General features: G+C 41.5%; 1 protein-coding gene across 1 annotated transcript in view; it reads left to right on the top strand.

Annotated features, from left to right (window-relative positions):
• LOC120045621 (collagen alpha-1(XIII) chain-like) overlaps positions 1 to 20,235 on the top strand; it is a 33,161-nt gene extending 12,926 nt beyond the window's left edge. The window contains exons 9-24 of the mRNA XM_038990529.1: positions 21 to 47; positions 237 to 272; positions 378 to 434; positions 541 to 564; positions 1,179 to 1,268; positions 1,418 to 1,552; positions 2,511 to 2,555; positions 2,704 to 2,754; positions 2,889 to 2,915; positions 3,069 to 3,155; positions 7,008 to 7,061; positions 7,218 to 7,271; positions 7,576 to 7,611; positions 12,963 to 13,049; positions 18,574 to 18,612; positions 18,859 to 20,235. Of these exons, the coding sequence (XP_038846457.1) occupies positions 21 to 47; positions 237 to 272; positions 378 to 434; positions 541 to 564; positions 1,179 to 1,268; positions 1,418 to 1,552; positions 2,511 to 2,555; positions 2,704 to 2,754; positions 2,889 to 2,915; positions 3,069 to 3,155; positions 7,008 to 7,061; positions 7,218 to 7,271; positions 7,576 to 7,611; positions 12,963 to 13,049; positions 18,574 to 18,612; positions 18,859 to 18,861 (852 nt within the window). The 3' untranslated portion in view covers positions 18,862 to 20,235. The remainder of the gene's footprint in view (positions 1 to 20; positions 48 to 236; positions 273 to 377; positions 435 to 540; positions 565 to 1,178; positions 1,269 to 1,417; positions 1,553 to 2,510; positions 2,556 to 2,703; positions 2,755 to 2,888; positions 2,916 to 3,068; positions 3,156 to 7,007; positions 7,062 to 7,217; positions 7,272 to 7,575; positions 7,612 to 12,962; positions 13,050 to 18,573; positions 18,613 to 18,858) is intronic.
• The last annotated feature ends 1,960 nt before the right edge of the window (positions 20,236 to 22,195 follow it).

Below are 22,195 nucleotides of genomic sequence, written 5' to 3'. Positions count from 1 at the left end.
TTTTTTTAAATCTTTCCCAGGGTGACAAAGGCGACCAAGGTCTCAAGGTGAGATGGGAACTTCTTTGTAGCCTCGGTTGACATTTTGGCCCAACAGGAAACGTATGATCACTTAACATGATCCTCTCATTTTGCCCGAGTAACGTTCACTCCCATCCTGTTAGTGTTGAATGCTGTGTTGAGGTTGATAAATGAAAGGGGAGAGGCTCACTGTCTTAACCTTTGATCATCCTCCAGGGGGAAGCAGGATCTGATGGCCCAGCTGGACCAAGAGTAAGTACAGGCTCTGTCACGCATAAATGCCAGTGGGAGATTTACACAAATGAATGAATATGATTCTTAATATACTTTTTTGTTGTTGATCCCCCAACTTGATAGGGTCCTCCAGGTGCAGCAGGGGAGCCAGGGAAATCAGAAATCATCAACAATGAAAATGTACGTCACCAACTCTTTACTGCTTCCCGTGATGAGCCTGTGTTTGATTCATGAAGTACTGTAAATGGTACCAGGACTTCTAACATTGTGTTTTTTTTCTCCTTAGGATATTCGGAATGTACCTTTGATGGTGAGTGGCGGTTTCTAAAGTCTGTTAATGATGCGTTAGAAATGTATCGGCCTTTATGCAGGTCTGTGTAACAAAAAGACAGCCAGTTGTGATCAGACAGCTATTTTAAAGGCCTACTCTATTTTGCAACTTTAATTCCAATACAATGTTTGCTATTATGAATACGGTACTAGATAAACAGTATATGTTTTCAATAAGTCATTCTGAGTCACTATTATTCTACAATGTAGAAAATAGTCAAAATAAAGAAAAACACTTGAGTGGGTGTGTCCAAACTTTTGACTGGTACTCTCTATACATATCTGATATATATAAATAAACAAAACAATCTTGAACAGGAAGATCTATTTTGTTTGCAATTTGAATGGAACTGATGGATAGAGAAATGCTGTGAGAGTGCTCGAGTGAGCACTGATTTAAAGCAACAATATTCGAGTGATTGGCTGTTTTAAAACTCTGCAGCTGTATTAAAAAAAAAAATCTTTCAAATAAAAAAATAATGTGACCCCCAAAAGCCAGATGGAGATGTGTAAATTAGAGGCGCATTCTATGTTACTGTATGCTGCAGAAAATGTAGGCCTAGCAGTTTTCAATGAGTCTCTGTATCTATCCAGGGCCCACCTGGCCCTCCAGGGGTCTCCGGAACACCAGGAACAAAGGGTGAAGTTGGCCTTCCAGGCCCTTCAGGTCTTGACGGAGAGAAGGTTAGAGCACCCCCTATTGTGTATTGTCCAGTATAAATGTCCATTGTACAGATGTTACGGATGATAAAACACAACATCAACAACAACATGGCAATGATGACGATAAAAGTAAAGACAACAACGACAATGATGTCTGTTTTGTGTGCCAGGGTCCTCGGGGGAAGCCTGGAGAGCCAGGTCCTGTTGGCCCAGCGGGCCCTGAAGGTCCCAGAGGGGAGGGGGGCCTGATGGGTTTCTCAGGACCCAAAGGAGACAAGGGGGACATGGGTCCCTTTGGATCATCTGTGAGTGACTGGGGAACCACAGACCCACACCACACCACTACGCACACTCCCACACCAAAGCCAGAGCACTATCATTAACTAGAGGGAAGAGAGGCCCTTAGCTCTTTCTACCACCCACGTATTATCTAATTAGAGACCTTCTATAGGCTACAGTAATATATCAACTCCAGTTCTGACGCTGGAGTGGGCTACACTCATCAGACCATGTAGCCAAAACATACCGCAAGACTACGCCATACTGTGGGAATGGCTTTACCCGTTGTCTTATGGTTATTATGAGGACACCATGCAGTGTTAATCATATTAACAGATATATGTACTGTATTTTTGTTAACCATGAAAGGATTGTTTGAAAAGAGTTTCATTCAAGCAGTCTGGGTGGTTCGACTCTGAGAAAGGATGGGCAACATTGCGTCCCTCGTTGTGGGCAGTTTCATGTCCTGACAGCCACGAGTTGGAGACTACTACTATTCATTGTAACATTTTGAGGCCTTCAAGATCTATTTTGACCTCGAACATCTGACAAATGAGAGGTCTACATTTTCTATATAAATAAAATGTATATTCAAATATGTAAATTGATTAACAGTTTAATATGAAAATTAACACACAAAACACAAAACAGCAATCCAAAACAACAAAATATTGCCAATATTTTAACGTCTATCACGATCTCCCCTTCCTTTGTTCTGTAGGGTTTAGACGGCCCTACTGGTGAAAAGGGGGTTTCTGGGCCCCCTGGCCCCATTGGATTACCAGGCACAATGGTACGCAATGGTGCCCCTCAGACTGCATCTGACCGTACAGTATGAAGTGTCTGACCTGGCTTTAGGGAGCAGTGAAGTACTGTTCAGAATGCTATTCATTTGTACAGTGCTGATTGGGTGTACTATAGTGTTTTATGCATGCTAATTATGATGAGAGTAGCCTAAGCTAACCTTGTATCTTGATGCTTCAGGGTCAGAAGGGCGAGTCCGGAGATAAGGGAGGAAGGTCAGACATGGTAAGGCCCCACTGCTGTATATCTCATTGTGTTTAATGACCCATGTGTGTTTGAGTGGACTTGAGAGGGTCAGATTCAGAGGATTTGTTGTTAGAGTGAACCCACTAATGAAGGAGTGTATCATTGATGACCTGGTGTTTGTCTTTAGGTCTATGGGCCCCCAGGGCCTCCAGGGCCCCAAGGACCAGTTGGCCCCGCGGTGAGTACACTACAGTTGGCACGCCATTAAGCAATATAGGCCCTCAGAAATATCCATAAAACCACCTGATAATATGTCATATTTACGTGAAGTGATTGACATATCCTGACTCGAATTGTGTCTTCACCCCTCAGGGACCTGAAGGACTGGGAGGACCAAAGGTAAGAGTTGGTTGTGGTAGCCTCTGTTGTCTTACTGTACCTCCAGAATCCTTTGATACTGTAGTTAACAGTAGCTATATTTATTGGTTTTAGTAAGTGAGTTTAATGCCTATGTACTAAACATCAGTAATAACTTTTCTGTACCTCTTTCAGGGGGAGCATGGCATAGGCATACGGGGAGAGAAGGGAGCATCTGGTTCGAAGGGCGATAGAGGGGACAGGGGCCATCTTGGACTTCCTGTAAGTACACCAATCAAGAGCGACACCATTCAATCCCTATGTAGATTGTATCTGTGCTGTTGTTTGTGTCGTTTTTTTTCTAATTCCCTTTGACCATTTTGCCATTAGACATTTTATTTAGACCCCTGGAAACCACAGTAGGGTAGGCATACTGTTTGTTCAGACTTTTGTGTATTAGAACCAGGCAGCATGATTGTTCTGACGTTGTCATATGTCGCTTTGAAACTAGGCCTAACTCACCAAGGATGGTTTTCTGGCTCAGCAGTTGCATTCATGTTTTCAAAGTGCATGGATGGATGGTTGCTGCAATCCAATACACAGGGGCAATACAACCACTAATATAAAAACAAACAAATGAAATCTACATGACCCATTGCCATTGTCATATGTTCAGATAACCCAATAATGATTTATTATGTGTTAGAAATAGTTAATGATAATTTTCTTTATTTTGCCAACTTTTTTCTGATAATCTCTCTGAAATGTTGTTAATGTAGTCTCTTGTAGTTCTATTTTTAGTTGCATGTCAAGGAATAAGTTTGATATGTATCACTGGGGGGTCTCTTCTCCTAACTTCTGGTTTACTTCTTGGGTGTCGAAGGTCATTGCTGACAGTCAGTACATGTACTAGTCACATCATCAATGGCACAGTAACTCCTTTTATATGGAAATGATGAGGACTATTATTTATATATATGCTAATCAATGTTAATACAAGACGTGCTATTTGCAAATCATCAGAGACTCATATCTTCACACTTCTCTACATACAGTGCCTTCGGAAAGTATTCAGACCCCTTGACTTTTTCCACATTTTGTTACGTTACAGCCTTATTCTAAAATGGATTTAAAAAAAATAAATCACGAGCAATCTACACTACAATACCCCATAATGGCAAAGCGAAAACAGTTTTTTAGAAATGTTTTCTAATTTATTAAATAAAAAACAGAAATACCTTATTTACATAAGTATTCAGACCCTTTGCTATGAGACTCCAAATTGAGCTCAGGTGCATCCAGTTTCCATTGATTATCTTTGAGATGTTTCTACAACTTGATTGGAGTCCACTTGTGGTAAATTCAATTGATTGGACATGATTTGGAAAGGCACACCTGTATATGGTCCCACAGTTGACAGTGCAAAACCAAGCCATGAGGAATTGTCCGTAGAGCTCCGAGACAGGATTGTGTCGAGGTGACCAAGAACCCGATGGTCATTCTGACAGAGCTCTATCGTTCCTCTGTGGAAATGGGAGAACTTTCCAGAAGGACAACAATCTCTGCAGCACTCCACCAATCAGGCCTTTATAGTAGAGTGGCCAGACGCAAGCCACTCCTCAGTAAAAGGCACATGACAGCCCACTTGGAGTTTTCCAAAAGGCACCTAAAGACTCTCAGACCATGAGAAACAAGATTCTCTGGTCTGATGAAACAAAGATTGAACTCTTTGGCCTGAATGCCAAGCATCACGTCTGGAGGAAACCTGGCACCATCACTACGGTGAAGCATGGTGGTGGCAGCATCATGCTGTGGGGATGTTTTTCAGCGGCAGGGTCTGGGAGGCTTGTCAGGTTCGTGGCAAAGATGAACGGAGCAAAGTACAGAGAGATCCTTGATGAGAACCTGCTCCAGAGCGCTCAGGACCTCAGAATGGGGCGAAGGTTAACCTTCCAACAGGACAACAACCCTAAGCACACTGCCAACACAACGCAGGAGTGGCTTTGGGACAAGTCTCTGAAGGTCATTGAGTGGCCCAGCCAGAGCCTGGACTTGAACCCGATTTGAACATCTCTGGAGAAACCTGAAAATAGCTGTGCAGCAACGCACCCCATCCAACCTGACAGAGCTTGAGAGGATCTGCAGAGAATCATGGGAGAAACTCCCCAAATGCAGGTGTGTGAAGCTTGTAGCGTCATACCCAAGAAGACTCGATACTGAAATTGCTGCCAAAGGTGCTTCAACAAAGTAATGAGTAAAGGGTCTAAATACTTATGAAATGTGATATTTCTGTTTTTTATTTGCAAACATTTCTAAAAAACCTGTTTTTGCTTTGTCATCATGGCGTATTGTGTGTAGATTGATGAGGGGAAGAAACAAATCCATTTTAGAATAAAGCTGTAACGTAACAAAGTGTGGGAAAAGTCAAGGAGTCTGAATACTTTTCAAATGCACTGTGCATGATTCAAACTGCTTTGAATAGTTGAACCATGCATATGTATCTGAAAGACATTGAAAACTATTTTATCAAAAGTCAGGACTTAATTATTTGATAGAGATAATCAACTGCAGCTATAAAAGGAGTTACTGGCAGTTACTGTTTCTCATGTCATCACAACACCATCACCCTTCATCAACAACTGGATGTATTTTTTTGAGTCACACGAATCACTGCTTCACTCACCCCCCCAACCCTCTCCACACCTCCTCCCCCTCTCCCACCACCTCCCTCCCACCTCTGCTCTCTAACTGTTTACACACTGTCCAGGGAGCTCATGGTTTAGACGGCAGGCCTGGTCGAGTGGTGAGTGGCGCAAGTCCTGTACCCCCCAACACACACTCCTCCCCTACCCCGCCTCTCCTCCCATATTCTGCTCCCCACACGACTTGCGTGTCTGTCTGTCTGCGCTGGTGTCTTGTCTGTCTGCCTGTCTGCTTGCTTTCCTCCATGCTTGTCCTTTTTTGTTATCTGTCTGATTGTCTGCAGAGAGAGCAGTTCTGTTTTTAGGCACTCTTCGAGGATTGCTCTGGCATAGGGATGATATTCACATGACTGTGTCCCATGTTTGTATGGCAATGGAACGTGTTAGGGTACTAAAATGGACCCTTTGATGCGTCTGCTCTCAATACTTATAAGCAGTTAAGAGCAAGAAATAGTCCCCTTGTTCATTACACGTTGAATCCTAGCTTGAGATTTGCATGTATAACCTAGACTTCTGCCTAAATCATGTGTTGATGTCAATGGAAGATTTATAAGGACCTTTGAGTTACGCAATCAGATCTCAAGATTCAGCCTACTTGCATGAAGTCAAACTGTTTGAGTGTCAGAGTTCATGCCATTGCAAATCTTCAAAAACAGGTGTCTTAACAGTGTCTCTCCTGCAGTGTAAAGCTTTGAACTGGCGTTGTGATGTCATACCAGGAGAGCATGCTGGGATGCTCCTGCTGCATGTTGTTATGCGTACAGGACAGTATGGCGTTATGGCTCCCGAATGCTATATGCTGTACATACTGTATTATCTGCCTGAGATGCAAGGTCCTCCTGTTGAATCCTGACTTCCACACAGAGAGAGAGCTGCAGCTGAACTCAATGTTTTTCTCCTGTTTTGTTACTGTTCATTCTTTAGCTCAACAAGCTTGGTATAACATGCACAGTGGGATAACCTAGAGAAGACCACTACCTAATCAATCGGTTATTATTTGATAATGGTCGACCGAAACAGAATTGGATAACTACTCTTTTGGCACTTAAAGACATGCTCCGGTACTTTGGCGACAAAGAACGTTTTTTTTTTAAATCCCCTGCTTCGGGCCTGGATGTGTCAATGTGTAGTTCATACATGCATAATCTATGAGCAGAATTACGGTCTTACCTAAATTAGTCACGAAATCCCTAGTTTGAAAGCAACTTTGTGCCAGCCCCCTCGCAATTTTCAGGGACCACTTTTGGATCGTGAGTGCTACTTTTAGAACTACTGGCTAAAAATTATACAAAGGTACTGGAGAATCTCTTTAAGTGCTCCAGAAGCTTGTTGAGCTATTGATGATGGAAATGAAATAATCAATTTTTATTTTGATGTCCTCCCATTGTAATGTCTGCGTCCACTGAGGGTCTGTCTTGTCCTTACCTTACAGGGTCTAATAGGACCAGTTGGTGTGGCAGGGCCAGCAGGACCAAAGGGAGATAGAGTGAGTACTCACATCACTGATCATTATCACACACCGACACATGTACATACACACACACATACACACACAAAAGTAGCACACACATAAGAGCTTTCAGTCAAAACAGCTTATTTATCTATTTGAGATGAATGGTTTATTTATTTTTTACATTTTCAGGGTTTCATGGGAGATTCAGGAGTCCCAGGACCAATTGGTCCTCAAGGCATCCCTGTAAGTAGTTACCTAAGTATCAAGAACATCAAATAAATACAGTATTGCATTTCCAGCATTTCATATATCAAGTGAACAATATCTTGACTATCTGAAAGACAATCAATGGCTACATGTTGAATGAGCTATTTTGAACATTGTATAATATTTCTTTAAAGTGACAGAGAAAACATGAATCTTCTCTTATTTAAGTCTTAAGGGAATGAGTGGATCAAATTGATTGACAGCACAAAGCTATACCTCACGGTAACATCTCTGATCGCTTGCACAGGAACTCATAATGTGTTTAATTTCCCCTTCTCAGGGTTTAGTAGGACCACAAGGATTCAAAGGGAACCGGGTAAGACAACAGCTGACAATGATGTGTCTTCCGGAGCAAAATATTATTGTTCAAACAACAGGACGAAAACATGTTCTGTGCTAATTAAGTACATTTAGAACTTCTGATAAACTATGGTATTTAAAATGGCTGCTGATCCTCCATGCTCCTACTCAACACTAGATGTTATTCTCCCACATATTCTTCATTGAAAAGCAGTACTCATTTATCATTTGTCTTTTTGGTTGTTCAAGATCCATAATAGTTGTTAAATTGCAAGCCCATTGGAATGTCAAGCTTAAAAGCATGGTGGGCCTATATTAGGTGATATGAGCAGGACCATGGTGGGCCTATATTAGGTGATATGAGCAGGACCATGGTGGGCCTATATTAGGTGATATGAGCAGGACCATGGTGGGCCTATATTAGGTGATATGAGCAGGACCATGGTGGGCCTATATTAGGTGATATGAGCAGGACCATGGTGGGCCTATATTAGGTGATATGAGCAGGACCATGGTGGGCCTATATTAGGTGATATTAGCAGGACCATGGTGGGACTATATTAGGTGATATGAGCAGGACCATGGTGGGCCTATATTAGGTGATATGAGCAGGACCATGGTGGGCCTATATTAGGTGATATTAGCAGGACCATGGTGGGCCTACATTAGGTGATATGAGCAGGACCATGGTGGGCCTGTGATAGGTAATATGAGCAGGACCATGGTGGGCCTATATTAGGTGATATGAGCAGGACCATGGTGGGCTTGTGATAGGTGATATGAGCAGGACCATGGTGGGCCTGTGATAGGTGATATGAGCAGGACCATGGTGGGCCTGTGATAGGTGATATGAGCAGGACCATGGTGGGCCTATATTAGGTGATATGAGCAGGACCATGGTGGGCCTATATTAGGTGATATGAGCAGGACCATGGTGGGCCTATATTAGGTGATATGAGCAGGACCATGGTGGGCCTATATTAGGTGATATGAGCAGGACCATGGTGGGCCTATATTAGGTGATATTAGCAGGACCATGGTGGGCCTATATTAGGTGATATGAGCAGGACCATGGTGGGCCTATATTAGGTGATATTAGCAGGACCATGGTGGGCCTATATTAGGTGATATGAGCAGGACCATGGTGGGCCTATATTAGGTGATATGAGCAGGACCATGGTGGGCCTATATTAGGTGATATGAGCAGGACCATGGTGGGCCTATATTAGGTGATATGAGCAGGACCATGGTGGGCCTATATTAGGTGATATGAGCAGGACCATGGTGGGCCTATATTAGGTGATATTAGCAGGACCATGGTGGGTCTATATTAGGTGATATGAGCAGGACCATGGTGGGCCTATATTAGGTGATATGAGCAGGACCATGGTGGGCCTATATTAGGTGATATTAGCAGGACCATGGTGGGCCTACATTAGGTGATATGAGCAGGACCATGGTGGGCCTGTGATAGGTAATATGAGCAGGACCATGGTGGGCCTATATTAGATGATATGAGCAGGACCATGGTGGGCCTATATTAGGTGATATGAGCAGGACCATGGTGGGCCTGTGATAGGTGATATGAGCAGGACCATGGTGGGCCTATATTAGGTGATATGAGCAGGACCATGGTGGGCTTGTGATAGGTGATATGAGCAGGACCATGGTGGGCCTGTGATAGGTGATATGAGCAGGACCATGGTGGGCCTGTGATAGGTGATATGAGCAGGACCATGGTGGGCCTATATTAGGTGATATGAGCAGGACCATGGTGGGCCTATATTAGGTGATATGAGCAGGACCATGGTGGGCCTATATTAGGTGATATGAGCAGGACCATGGTGGGCCTATATTAGGTGATATGAGCAGGACCATGGTGGGCCTATATTAGGTGATATTAGCAGGACCATGGTGGGCCTATATTAGGTGATATGAGCAGGACCATGGTGGGCCTATATTAGGTGATATGAGCAGGACCATGGTGGGCCTATATTAGGTGATATGAGCAGGACCATGGTGGGCCTATATTAGGTGATATGAGCAGGACCATGGTGGGCCTATATTAGGTGATATGAGCAGGACCATGGTGGGCCTATATTAGGTGATATGAGCAGGACCATGGTGGGCCTATATTAGGTGATATGAGCAGGACCATGGTGGGCCTATATTAGGTGATATGAGCAGGACCATGGTGGGCCTATATTAGGTGATATGAGCAGGACCATGGTGGGCCTATATTAGGTGATATGAGCAGGACCATGGTGGGCCTATATTAGGTGATATTAGCAGGACCATGGTGGGCCTATATTAGGTGATATGAGCAGGACCATGGTGGGCCTACATTAGGTGATATGAGCAGGACCATGGTGGGCCTGTGATAGGTAATATGAGCAGGACCATGGTGGGCCTATATTAGGTGATATGAGCAGGACCATGGTGGGCCTATATTAGGTGATATGAGCAGGACCATGGTGGGCCTGTGAAAGGTGATATGAGCAGGACCATGGTGGGCCTATGATAGGTGATATGAGCAGGACCATGGTGGGCTTGTGATAGGTGATATGAGCAGGACCATGGTGGGCCTGTGAAAGGTGATATGAGCAGGACCATGGTGGGCCTATGATAGGTGATATGAGCAGGACCATGGTGGGCTTGTGATAAGTGATATGAGCAGGACCATGGTGGGCCTGTGATAGGTGATATGAGCAGGACCATGGTGGGCCTGTGATAGGTGATATGAGCAGGACCATGGTGGGCTTGTGATAGGTGATATGAGCAGGACCATGGTGGGCTTGTGATAGGTGATATGAGCAGGACCATGGTGGGCTTGTGATAGGTGATATGAGCAGGACCATGGTGGGCTTGTGATAGGTGATATGAGCAGAACCATGGTGGGCCTGTATTTTCTTAATTCTTAGCTCCTTCTATATTTCTGTGAGTCACTTAAGAGAATCCAAACTGACTGACTGACTGACTGGCTGGACCATGGTACTGTAGGCCTCTATTAGGTGATATGCCTGTATTAGGTGATATGAGCAGGACCATGGTGGATTCAAAGGCTCTCTTAATTAGGCAAATCTGAATCAAAATGTTAATGTGAATATCAATAGCCTCATCTTCTGCTCTTTGATAGTATGTGTGAGTTTATGTGATTCATATAGTGAAAGTGACCTTCAATGGTCTTTTAAGTGATGTTTGAAGAAATTATATTCATATGTCCTTTACCTTTGCAGTGGCCTTTTTACCTCAGAGTTCAATGAATCTTGTTCAAATATGCAAATATGACTAAGGTAGTATAAATTAAGTCAGAGATCAAAAGAGATTGAAGATGTTCAACCTTGATAATGAGATGACTGGAACATGTGAACGGACACATCAAAGAACTTACAAAATGATATTCTATTTACTCTGAAGACCAGTCAAAACGTTGTCTTATAAATTGTCCTTGGTTTATCTTGTGCCGTCGTATCTGAATATTTTGTTCTTACTTCAAGTAATAACAGAATGCTCTACTCTCATTTTGTAAAATAGCCACTGCAAAATAAAATAAGAGTATGCACTTTAATTATACCAATGTATTAAATAATATTTTACCCATGTCCCCCCCCCTTCCCCTTGGAGAATGTTTGTTTCCTTCCTATTAACATCTGATTTAATATTCTGACTCCCTACTTAAAAGTCACAACATGTCATTGACCCTCCCAGCACTTCCAACTGGGCTCTTGACAGCAGGAAATATATGACATTGACACTTATGTGTACTTCCTATTTGTGGAACACATTTATTTGCTACATTGGGGTGTAAAGAAGGGATAAGAGATTGATATGATGAGGTATTTTGCTAAACCAGTTGGAGGGGCTGTGGCCGGCTGTGGGATCCTGGTGCTGTTTTTACTTTTGTTCTGTTTTCCTTTGTTTCCGCAGGTCTTCCTATCCCCTTTTCCTCCCCTCCACCCTCCTCTGTTTCCCGTGGCTCTTTTTGCCGGGTCGTGTTGTCCTCTCTCTCCCTCTCACACACCCTGGCAACCTGCTCCTCCTGCATTCTAATGCCGTAGTCTCGGGTTAATCTTCCTCCTTCTCCTCTTCCTCATCCACCTCTTCCTCATCCTCCTCCTTCTCTTGCCATTTACCTTCCCTGCAAGCCTGTAATCTCCTCTCCCTTGGCTGACAAGTAATGTCCCCACAATGTTGCCGCAACGTTAGCCAATGTTGATGGTTTTCAGGCAACATTGAGGCAAAGTTGTGAGAGGGCTTTTACATGTTTGCCAGGGTTTATTATTCTTCCAATTCCAATTCCTTCTTGATAAACTGGTCCAACCCCTAATCCAACCCGTCAAATGCCTTGATCTTGGTGAGCGGAAGTTTGAATGACAATGTGGTCAGGTTTTATACATTTTGATCACTATATAGATTAGTTTGCTTTGGTTGGAAATATTTGATCTGCTCCCAGTAGAGAACTAGGTTCATGAATTTGGAATTTATTGTAAACCATACAGTTATACCCGTAAATATAACTGTAACTTCAGCAGTAAAGGAATAACATGTCTTGAAAGAAAAATATTAGCTTTTGAATACTCTTAAGTGGCTTGTTTACTTGTAGCCAGCTAGCAGCCAGTCCAGCCACCTTCAGTGGACACAAACAACAGCGTCTTTCCGTTTCATAATTTAGTTCTCATTTTCGGAGAATGGAAACAGTATTTTTTGGAATTGGAATAGAGCGATACTATTTCTGGTATTTCTATGCCGTATTTTGCACGGTGCTGGCTTTATAGTAGTGCAACTGGACATAATCAATGATGTCTTTACTCAAAGGAGGTTTGTGGTCATGTTCTTTGTCAGGTCTAGAGTACAGTATGTGCAGTGAAACATGATGATCAGTCACTCGCAGTACAATGCACCGCAGAGAGCCTGCTTTCTAAATGTGATATACGACAATTAAGATATTGTTATGGTACTATGTGGGTCGTCAAGTCTATGTTGTGTTGGGGCTAGTGATACCCTCGTAATAATCCATACAGTGGTAGTTGATGAACCAATAAAGTGTTTTTATTCCTGCAACAAGTCTGTGAAGGTTACATTGGGCACTTAAGGAACCCGCTCACCAATAGCATCGGCCTGTATCCCTACTCCCTAACTCCCTCCACTTACTTTCCCCACCACAAAATTCTTAAACTTCAGTACTCTTCTTCGTAAGCCCAAAAAAGCACATCAATCTTTAAATACCTGTAAAATGTCTAAATTACTTAGGTAAGAATTCAAGCTTCATGATTGTGCTTTTAAAAAAAACACATATTTGCTTACTGTGTGGATGAGCCAGCCAGGAGGAACCTAAGCCTGTCTCTTTTAATGCAATGTTGTTTTCAGGGAGAGAGGGGCAAGAAAGGCAACAGGGGAACTAAAGGGGATAAGGGAGACCAAGGAGCACCCGGATTAGATGCCCCCTGTCCGTTGGTATGTCCTGCTTTCAATGTGCAGCCAGGAGGCAAAAGGAAGGAGCGACCCTCAGAATGCCATATAACCTGCAGTGACAATCAGTAGTCTCTGAATTCTGATTCTGACTTCCTTTTGCCTCTGATGATAATTGACTCTAATAGACCCTGAAGTGGTTTTGGTCCAAACATCCTCTACAGTATTAAGTCCAGCGACACAAACTACAGCAGTGATGATCATTTGGTGTTCAGTGAATGCCTGGATGATTATTAGTTCTGAATAATTACCCCAGGACCAGGGACCATAAACTATCAGAGGGGGATTTCTTTTCAGGGGTAAGACTAACAGGAACATGGCCCATTCTCTCCATTGAGTATGTTCCTGTCAGTCTCAGGCCGCTTGCATGTTTAAGTGTGTCTGTCGTTACAGGCTTCGGTCTGTTCATGGAGCGGCAGCAGGTCCTCTCATTGGCCAGCAGGGGGTACTGCTCCTAAAGGAGGGGCAATGTGCAAATGTTTACAAAGTTGATTTCACAAACAGGGTTTCCGAGGCTTTAAAGGAGAAAAGGGTGAACCGGGCCTACCTGGCCTGGATGGGCTGGATGCCCCTTGTCCTGTGGTATGCTTCCTCTCTTCCTTCCCTATCCATCACTTTGGCTTCCCTAACCACCCATAGCAATTCCCTTCACTCTCGTATTCGCTTTGCTGCAGGTATGAGTAAAAGCCAATATAACAGGGCTGCGTGAAAATGACATTGAACTAACACATTAGTACCGTTAGTTATGTAACAGGTTATTACCCCGAAAAAGCAACGCCTTTATTAACCAAGTAGGCATGCGCACACTTCAAGTTCTTGATCAAGACGTAGCTATTTACTACAAATACTGCTTAGAACACTTGTTTAGATGAGCTGTGCATCATGATTTTTCACTTTTACTAACATTAATAATTGATTTGCTGAGAATGTTGTTATTTTGTCTTGCAAGGGTAGCAGAACACCTACACTGATTAGTGATGTGTTACAGAATCTATTTTCTTGATCACAACCCGTGATGCATTCAGTGACTTTTGTTTGAAAATGTCAAGTACTCTTAATAGTTAATGGCTTTACTTTTCGTTATTTGTATCCCTGTCCCACTCGCATGGCACCCTTTTCCCACCTTGTCCCTTACCTTTTTGGCCAACAGAACTGTATTGGGAAAGATTATCTTGGAAAAACCAGGGCCTCCTCATTGATTTTCATCGAACCCTGTTTTGAGTTTGTGTATTGAAAAGGAGAAGGGGAATGGAGGTTTGATTCATTCATAGAAGTTGCCAGATGAAAGAAAATAACAGCCCAGTGGCTGGGCTTAAACCTTATTTCTAAATAAAAGTTTGAATGAGGCCTCCCGAGTGGCGCAGTGCCAGAGGCATCACTACAGACCCGGGTTCGATCCCAGGCTGTGTCACGACCGGGAGACTGATGAGGCGGCGCACATTTGGCCCAGCGTAGTCCGGGCCAGCCGGGATGTTCTTGTCCCATCGCTCTCTAGCGACGCCTTGTGGCGGGCCGGGCGCATGCACGCTGACTCCGGTCGCCAGTTGTACGGCGTTTCCTCCGACACATTGGTGCGGCTGGCTTCCGGGTTAAGCGAGCAGTGTGTCAAGAAGCAGTGCGGCTTGGCGGGGTCGTGTTTCGGGGGACACATGGCTCTCGACCTTCACCTCTCCCGAGTCCGTACGGGAGTTGCAGCGATGGGACGAGACTGTAACTACCAATTGGATATCACGAAAAAGGGGTAAAAAGTACAGTTTGAAGGAATTTAGACGATAGAGTATTTTCACACATACACATCTACTACTGCGCCTGAGCAATGGAGCAAATGGAGCTGCTGCATCCCCACTTTCTGGTAAAAAAGTGGGGGTGCAAAATGATCATAATCCATTGGGTAATTTCTTATTTTCAATGATTAATAATGTTTTGAGCTAGTATGTATTAAAATAGATGTGTCCTTTTGAAATATTATATAATAATGAAGCGATTGTGTCGATTGCACCCTGTCGCCTCAAGATGGATTGTTTTGACCACTCTAAAGTTTTGCTTCGCTCCCATGTGCCACTGTTTTAGTTCAGTGCAGTTAGAAAGCACTAGTTGCACCACTGGTGTATAAAATGAAAAGGCACTTGCAAAAAAATGGTTTATCTATTTTGTTGTGCTGTTTGTATCGTTGTGTCATATTTGTATCGTTGTGTCATATCCGATGGTGTTGGTCCAATGGTGTTACATATCATTTGAGCGGCATGTATCATTTCACTTTGCCTGAACACGGCCCGGGCATGTCTTGGCCCTGGAATGTCTTGACTTTGCTGTATCGCAGCCTCTGATTCTGAGTAGCCTTCCATCAGCGTATGAAAGGTTGCACCTTTGCAGAAAACTGCATGCCAGGTAGCTTGTGGGCTGTCAATAAGTAGCTCACAAATTGAGAAATAATCAGTAGGCCTAATATTACATGATTGAATCTGTGAAATAATTTCACCCCCCAAGCTGCTTACAGGCATTTAACACCATTCTGCATTTTGCCATCTATTTTCCCAACATCAATCGGTTAAAATACATTGTTAAAATGTTTTCATTCAGTTACAAAAGTAACAGTCCTGGGTGAGCCCCATATGCGAACGCACCATTGTCTCTTTGCAGTTGCAATGTAGTCAAGCTGTGTAGGCTACATAGAGTGTATTTGAAAAGTATTCAGACCCCTTCACTTTTTCCACATTTTGTTACGTTTACATTTAATCTGAAATTGATTAAATAAATACAAATCCTCATCCTTCTACACACAATACCCCATAATGGCAAAGCGAAAACCTGTTTTAGAAATTTTGTAAATGTATTAAAAATAAAAAACAGAAATATCTTATTTCCATAAGTATTCAGACCCTTTGCAATGAGACATCCTTGAGATGTTTCTACAACTTGATTGGAGTCCACCTGTGGTAAATTCAATCGATCGGACATGATTTGGAAAGGCACACACCTGTCTATATAATGTCCCAAAGTTGACAGTGCATGTCAGAGCAAAAACCAACTTTATGGTAGACGGAAGCCACTCCTCAGTAAAAGCATCACGTCTGGAGGAAACCTGGCACCATCACTACGGTGAAGCATGGTTGTGGCAGCATCATGCTGTGGGAATGTTTTTCAGCGGCAGGGACTGGGAGACTAGTCCGGATCGAGGGAAAGATGAACAGAGCAAAGTACAGAGTGTTCCTTGATGAAAACCTACTCCGGAGCTCTCAGGACCTCAGCATGGGGTGAAGGTTCACCTTCCAACAGGACAACGATCTTAAGCACACAACCAAGACAACGCAGAAGTGGCATCTGGACAAGTCTCTGAATGTCCTTGAGTGGCCCAGCCAGAGCCTGGACTTGATCCCGATCGAACATCTCTGGAGAGACCTGAAAATATCTGTGCAGAGTTTGAGGGGATCTGGAGAGAAGAATGGGAGAAACTCCCTAAATACAGGTGTGCCAGCCTTGTAGCGTCATACCCAAGACGTCTCGAGGCTGTAATCACTGTTAAAGGTGTTTCAACAAACTACTGAGTAAAGGGTCTGAATACTTATGTAAATGTGATATTTAATTTTTTATATTTTTAATACATTTGCAAAAAATTACAAACGTGTTTTTGCTTTGTCATGATGGGGTATTTATTGTGTGTAGATTGATAAGGGAAATTTGTTTAAATAAATGTTAGAATAAGGTTGTAACGTAACAATATGTGGAAAAAGTGAAGGGGTCTGAATGCTTTCCGAATGCACTGTACAGTATGTGCCTATGCCCCACAAAGCACAGGATCATTTGTATCTGGATAAAACAAACAGCTCTGCTTGGTAAGTAAAATTGACAAAATAAGCCATTTCTACCCTACTTCCATCAAATATGTATGCTTCTGAGACAAGTTCATTCTAAACATTTTCATGGTGACAATGCTTCAAGAAACGGTGCCAAAGAAAACCCATATTGGAGTAAAAGCGGAACGGTCAATTAATGCACCTTTGTTATTCCTCATACTTTTCATGATTATTCTGTTTCTTCACTTTTTGTTGTCAAATATATAGCCTACTCACTGTGGTTGTTGTTCAAAATGACAATTTTAGAATAATTGAAGAATAATCCTGTTACTGCAGGCTACATATTTGTTCAAATGTAAAACTTTTTTATTCTCTCATCATTTAAAAAGGAAAGATTCTCAAGGTAGGCTACAGTAGAATGATTTGTGTGGTTTTAAGAAACAAAACACAGTTACGTTATGTATGCTGTGCTGTTCTTTGTTTCTATGTATCAAATTAGGCCTACACAATAAGAAAACATGCAGGCAGTATATGAGTAGCTCCCCCCCAAAATATTTTTGATTAAGTCGTTTTTATGAAATAAATGGTTGAAGACCCCTGCTCTAGCCCAAACTGTTCAAATATGATCAATATTATCGGAGCTACATTTGATTATTTCTGTTGCAGATTTGGGGCTGCAATTTATGGATATATAGAGCTGCCTCAAAAATTCTAATTTGATCATGATAATGATAAATTAATAATACATTGGCAATATTATTTTTATATGAACATAATCAGTGATCACATTTAAATTCAAAACTCCAGTTGGAATTTTTAAGTTGACAGTTCTTGTTCAATGCCCTTCAATGCCCTTCCAGATAACTTTAAAAAAATAATAATTTAAAGATAAACCAAAGTTCGCATTTGTAATTGTACTACGTTATTGTGATCGCATTATTTGTGACAAAAAGAAGACGAAAACTCAACGTGCATTTAAACAATGCTTTTTATTAACCTACCAAGTGCAAAATTATACTCAAAATCCTTATTAGGTAAAACAATATTATTCGTCCCAATTTATTTATTTTTTCGTCATTGTCATGTGTTATCCTGGCCACATTCTTAACAGTGTCAGTCGGTAACTGTAGGTGGGATTGTCAAGGGAGGAGCAAGATATTTGTGAGAGTCACCGAGATGGTAGGGTTTCAGATCTGTCAATCAATCACTATGGGTGGGATTTTCAGGGAAGGTAGTAGATTAGTAAACAAGTAATTAAAAAACTTTTTCAATATCATTTATTGTGACAAAACCTAAGAAAAATAGTTGTGTTCTGTTCATAAATATGGATTTCCCCCTGTTAAGAAACAGCGTTGCAGGAAAATGATTTTAATATTATAAATACTACAACATTTTTGCTCTCCCACTTTCAGAAAAGGTCAGTTGCCAATGAGTACCAGTAGCTGTTTGGCTTGTTGTTACTGCTTTTTAACACAATATGCACAGTACATTGCATAAATATTATACACATATACACACACAATAGTATTATCCTGACCAAAGCATTTTTATTCAACAGTAAACTGCGTTGTGTTATACTGTACATTAAGTCACATTCTACAGTCTTGGCAGTGTGGCTAACACATTACCTTAAGTTTATATCTGTGTTAGAACAACTTCATGTAAAGTGTTACCTCAGAGTGTATCTTTTTTACTCACTCCCTCTCTTTCCTTAGGGGGATGACGGCCTACCAGTATCAGGGTGTTGGAATAAAGTAAGTGAAAGAGTGTTAGTTTCCTGCTGTAAACGCACATGATCTGCATCTTGAGGTGATAAAGTGCTTGGCAGTTCTGCTTCTTAAATGATCCCCATGCTAGTATAATCAACAACATCATCTATCATGTCTTCATTTATACTGTAGAAAAGGGCTTATTATTAACTGTATTCATGTTCATTATGTCCTCGATGAACATCGCATGAACTAATGTGTGGTTTGTGGCCTCTTGTTTTCTCCTTGCAGTGACGATAACTTCGAGGTGGCACGTGTGATTGTACATAGAATATTTATTTTTGTACTTTGTATGTGCTTTCTTATATTGAGGGAAGAAAAAGAAAATCATAACAATACGCCAGGAGTTTTGTACAGATTGTTTATTTTTATTACTTGTAATAATGTTTATGTATTGGATTTTATTTTAGAGCTATGCATTATGTCGACATGTTTGAATAAGGAAGAATGACAATGTGGCTACATACAGTATGCATGATATTTGTGCATAATGTGAATGGATATTGCCTATTAACTTATTGTATCATGTGATTTTGTTTTGTTGTGACCATGCTGCACTGAATTGTGGGGCTGGAAAGATGAAGCGTTGGCTTATTGAAATATCTTAGTTGAACCCTCTTTGTAGCGATCAAAACTATCAAAATGAACAGCACCGCAAATAATTCCTGTCTAAATATGTACACAACTCAAGTCACGGTGACAGACAGCACTGTATTTAGTCTGCACTGTACAGTATAGCCATTTGAATCACTAGCACACAGATACTCATGGATCTCATCCGATTTGAACCGTTTAGGATTTCTGATATCACAAACCCATAAAGTATCCTGACTAGCCAGCATGCCACACAAGCACATGTTGTCGCTTTCTCTGAAAGGGGATCTCATGAAGGCGGTTTCAACTAAGATTGCCAGACCATTTCAAGCTTTAATTGTTTCCACCATGGCAAAACTGCCATTTTTAAATAGAAAACAAATACTTAGCGTTCGCTGCTTTTTCACTGGCTGAGTAGTTATACAGCCAGAGTGACCAACCATTCTAAGCTATAGCTTCACATATAACCTGACCTCAATTTGTCCAAGTTATCTGTAAATATTTTTGGGGGACCAAATCTAAGGGGCCACCCATTGCTTTTTCACTATCAGGCTCTCTTTAACCATGGGTGTTTGCCTTTTTGTTAGAACGTTATCAAATTGAGACAAACCCATGTTACAAGCTTTCTCTTGGATGACTGAAATATTGCTGCTCACCCTTAAGGCATGCTGCTGCAACCGGCCACATAGCCTCTACGGCCAGTGTACCTCATCCATTTATTTATATGAAGAAAGCCATTAATGGACAATAAATATATATTTTTTGATAAGAAAAAACAGACTTGTTATTTACAGCTGTTTTATAGGATGTAGTAGTCTACGTCTATGTGTTTATGAATCAGTATTGAAGAAATGGATGAAGGGGACTGGAGTAGAGTTGCTCCATTACCGCTGCTCATTGTAAAAAAGCTCTGTGTTCTGCTCTGCCTGGAAATGTATAGCTAGATTAAGAGATTGTCAGATTACCACCCTCAATAAAGTCTCCATCGGGTTCTTATACCTCATACTATGCCTTGTCCCCCTGCCTTGCCCTCCTTGTGTTAGAGTTCAACCCATAGTTCATGGGAAATCATTGAGGATCCGTGTTCAAGTGGACATGTATGTTGGTTGACCTAATATGTTCAAAATGACAATTAGAAATAAACATACCATTTTTACAGTACATACAGTTGTGTGCTTTAAAAATAACACACAGTCAGGTCCATAATTATTGGCACCCTTCATAAAGATGAGCAAAAAATACTGTATAAAATATATAATACAAATACTGAGCCATATTGTACGCTCCAAAAATTGGGAAATTATATTATTTTATACTAATACAATTGCTCAGAGAAATATATCATAAAAGTATTAGTGGTCAAAAACAGATAGGGGTCAAAATGATTGGCACCCCTGTTTTCAATTCTCTAGCACCCTCCCCTTGTGAGTATAACAGCACTGAGACTTTTTCTAAAATGTTTTATGTGATTAGAACACATTTGGAGGTATCTGAGACCATTCCTCCATACAGAATCTTTCCAGATCCTTGGTATCCTTTGTCTGCTCTTATGGACTGCGCTCTTAAATAATGTATTGTTTCATTTTGCAGTCACTTTTATTGTGAATCAGAATAGAATATGTTTCTGAACAGTTCTACATTAATGTGGATGCATGCTACCATGATTACGGATAATCATGAATAAATCGCGAACAATGATGAGTGAGATCGTTACAGAGGCATTAATATCATACCCCCCCCCCCCCCCCAAAATGCTAATCTCCCCTCTTATTATAATGGTGAGAGGTTAGCATGTCTTGGGGGTATGATATAAAATGCTAACCTCCCCTGTTATTGTAACAGTGAGAGGTTAGCATGTCTTGGGGGTATGATATAAAATGCTAACCTCCCCTGTTATTGTAATGGTGAGAGGTTAGCATGTCTTAGGGGTATGATATAAAATGCTAACCTCCCCTGTTATTGTAATGGTGAGAGGTTAGCATGTCTTGGGGGTATGATATAAAATGCTAACCTCCCCTGTTATTGTAATGGTGAGAGGTTAGCATGTCTTGGGGGTATGATCTTTGTGCATCTGTGTCTCTACAATAAAATTGACCCCAAAATGACACAATACATTATTTACCATTCATTTATATTGTGCACAGCATAATCCCAAACATAACCAAAACAAACTGCAAATGCATCCAACAAGTTTGTGTAGTCATTGCGTGCTATGAACATGGGACCAAATACTTAATTTTTGACTAAACGTTATTCACTATATGTGAATTTGTCTAAATACTTATGAGACATTAAAATGGGGGGACTAGATACTGTACATAAAGTGCATTCATTTCTAAACAGTAAGACATATGTATGAAAATACCCTCAAAATAAAGGTGACATTCTGTACTGTCACTTCATATAAAACATTTCACCTCAAATCCAAAATGCTGGAATATAGAGCCAAATTAAAGGTGTTGGCTTCACTGTCACAGTAGGGAAGTGAGTGTACCACCTTTTTTGTTGCATCACTTTGCATTGAATACCATGCAGAGTTGTGGATCAGGGGATGCCTTTGTTATGCAAATGTTCCATTTAACATGAATTGTGGGAAGTGTGCATTTAAGTCTCTTAATTTCATTGCTCTGCTCTGGTTTGTAGTGACCTGAATGTGTGTGTGTGCCAAAAAGCATGGATTGTGCTGTTTGAGGTGAGGTCTTTGAACTGACATACAGTACACTACAGTACACATGAATGGGGGAAAGGCATATAGATTGGTAGTATGGAAATAGTTATCCATTGACATGAACCTCTTTTTCCTTAAAAGGGTCAAAATCCTTTCCAACTGGCCAAGTAGTAGAGATTCAAGAGATCTGCTCAGTGACATTTCGCTCAAAGCTACAGAATGGAAACTTGAAGACATTTGGAGATATCTTTGAGTTTTGACCCGACCTGTGGTTGCCATTTTACTCAAAGATTTTCCAGCCGACTG

This window comes from Salvelinus namaycush, chromosome 4 (genome assembly GCF_016432855.1).
Source record: "Salvelinus namaycush isolate Seneca chromosome 4, SaNama_1.0, whole genome shotgun sequence".
Classification (NCBI taxonomy): Eukaryota; Metazoa; Chordata; class Actinopteri; order Salmoniformes; family Salmonidae; genus Salvelinus; species Salvelinus namaycush.
The sequence above is the reverse complement of the archived record's forward strand: the minus strand, read 5'-3'. Positions and strand labels throughout refer to the sequence as shown.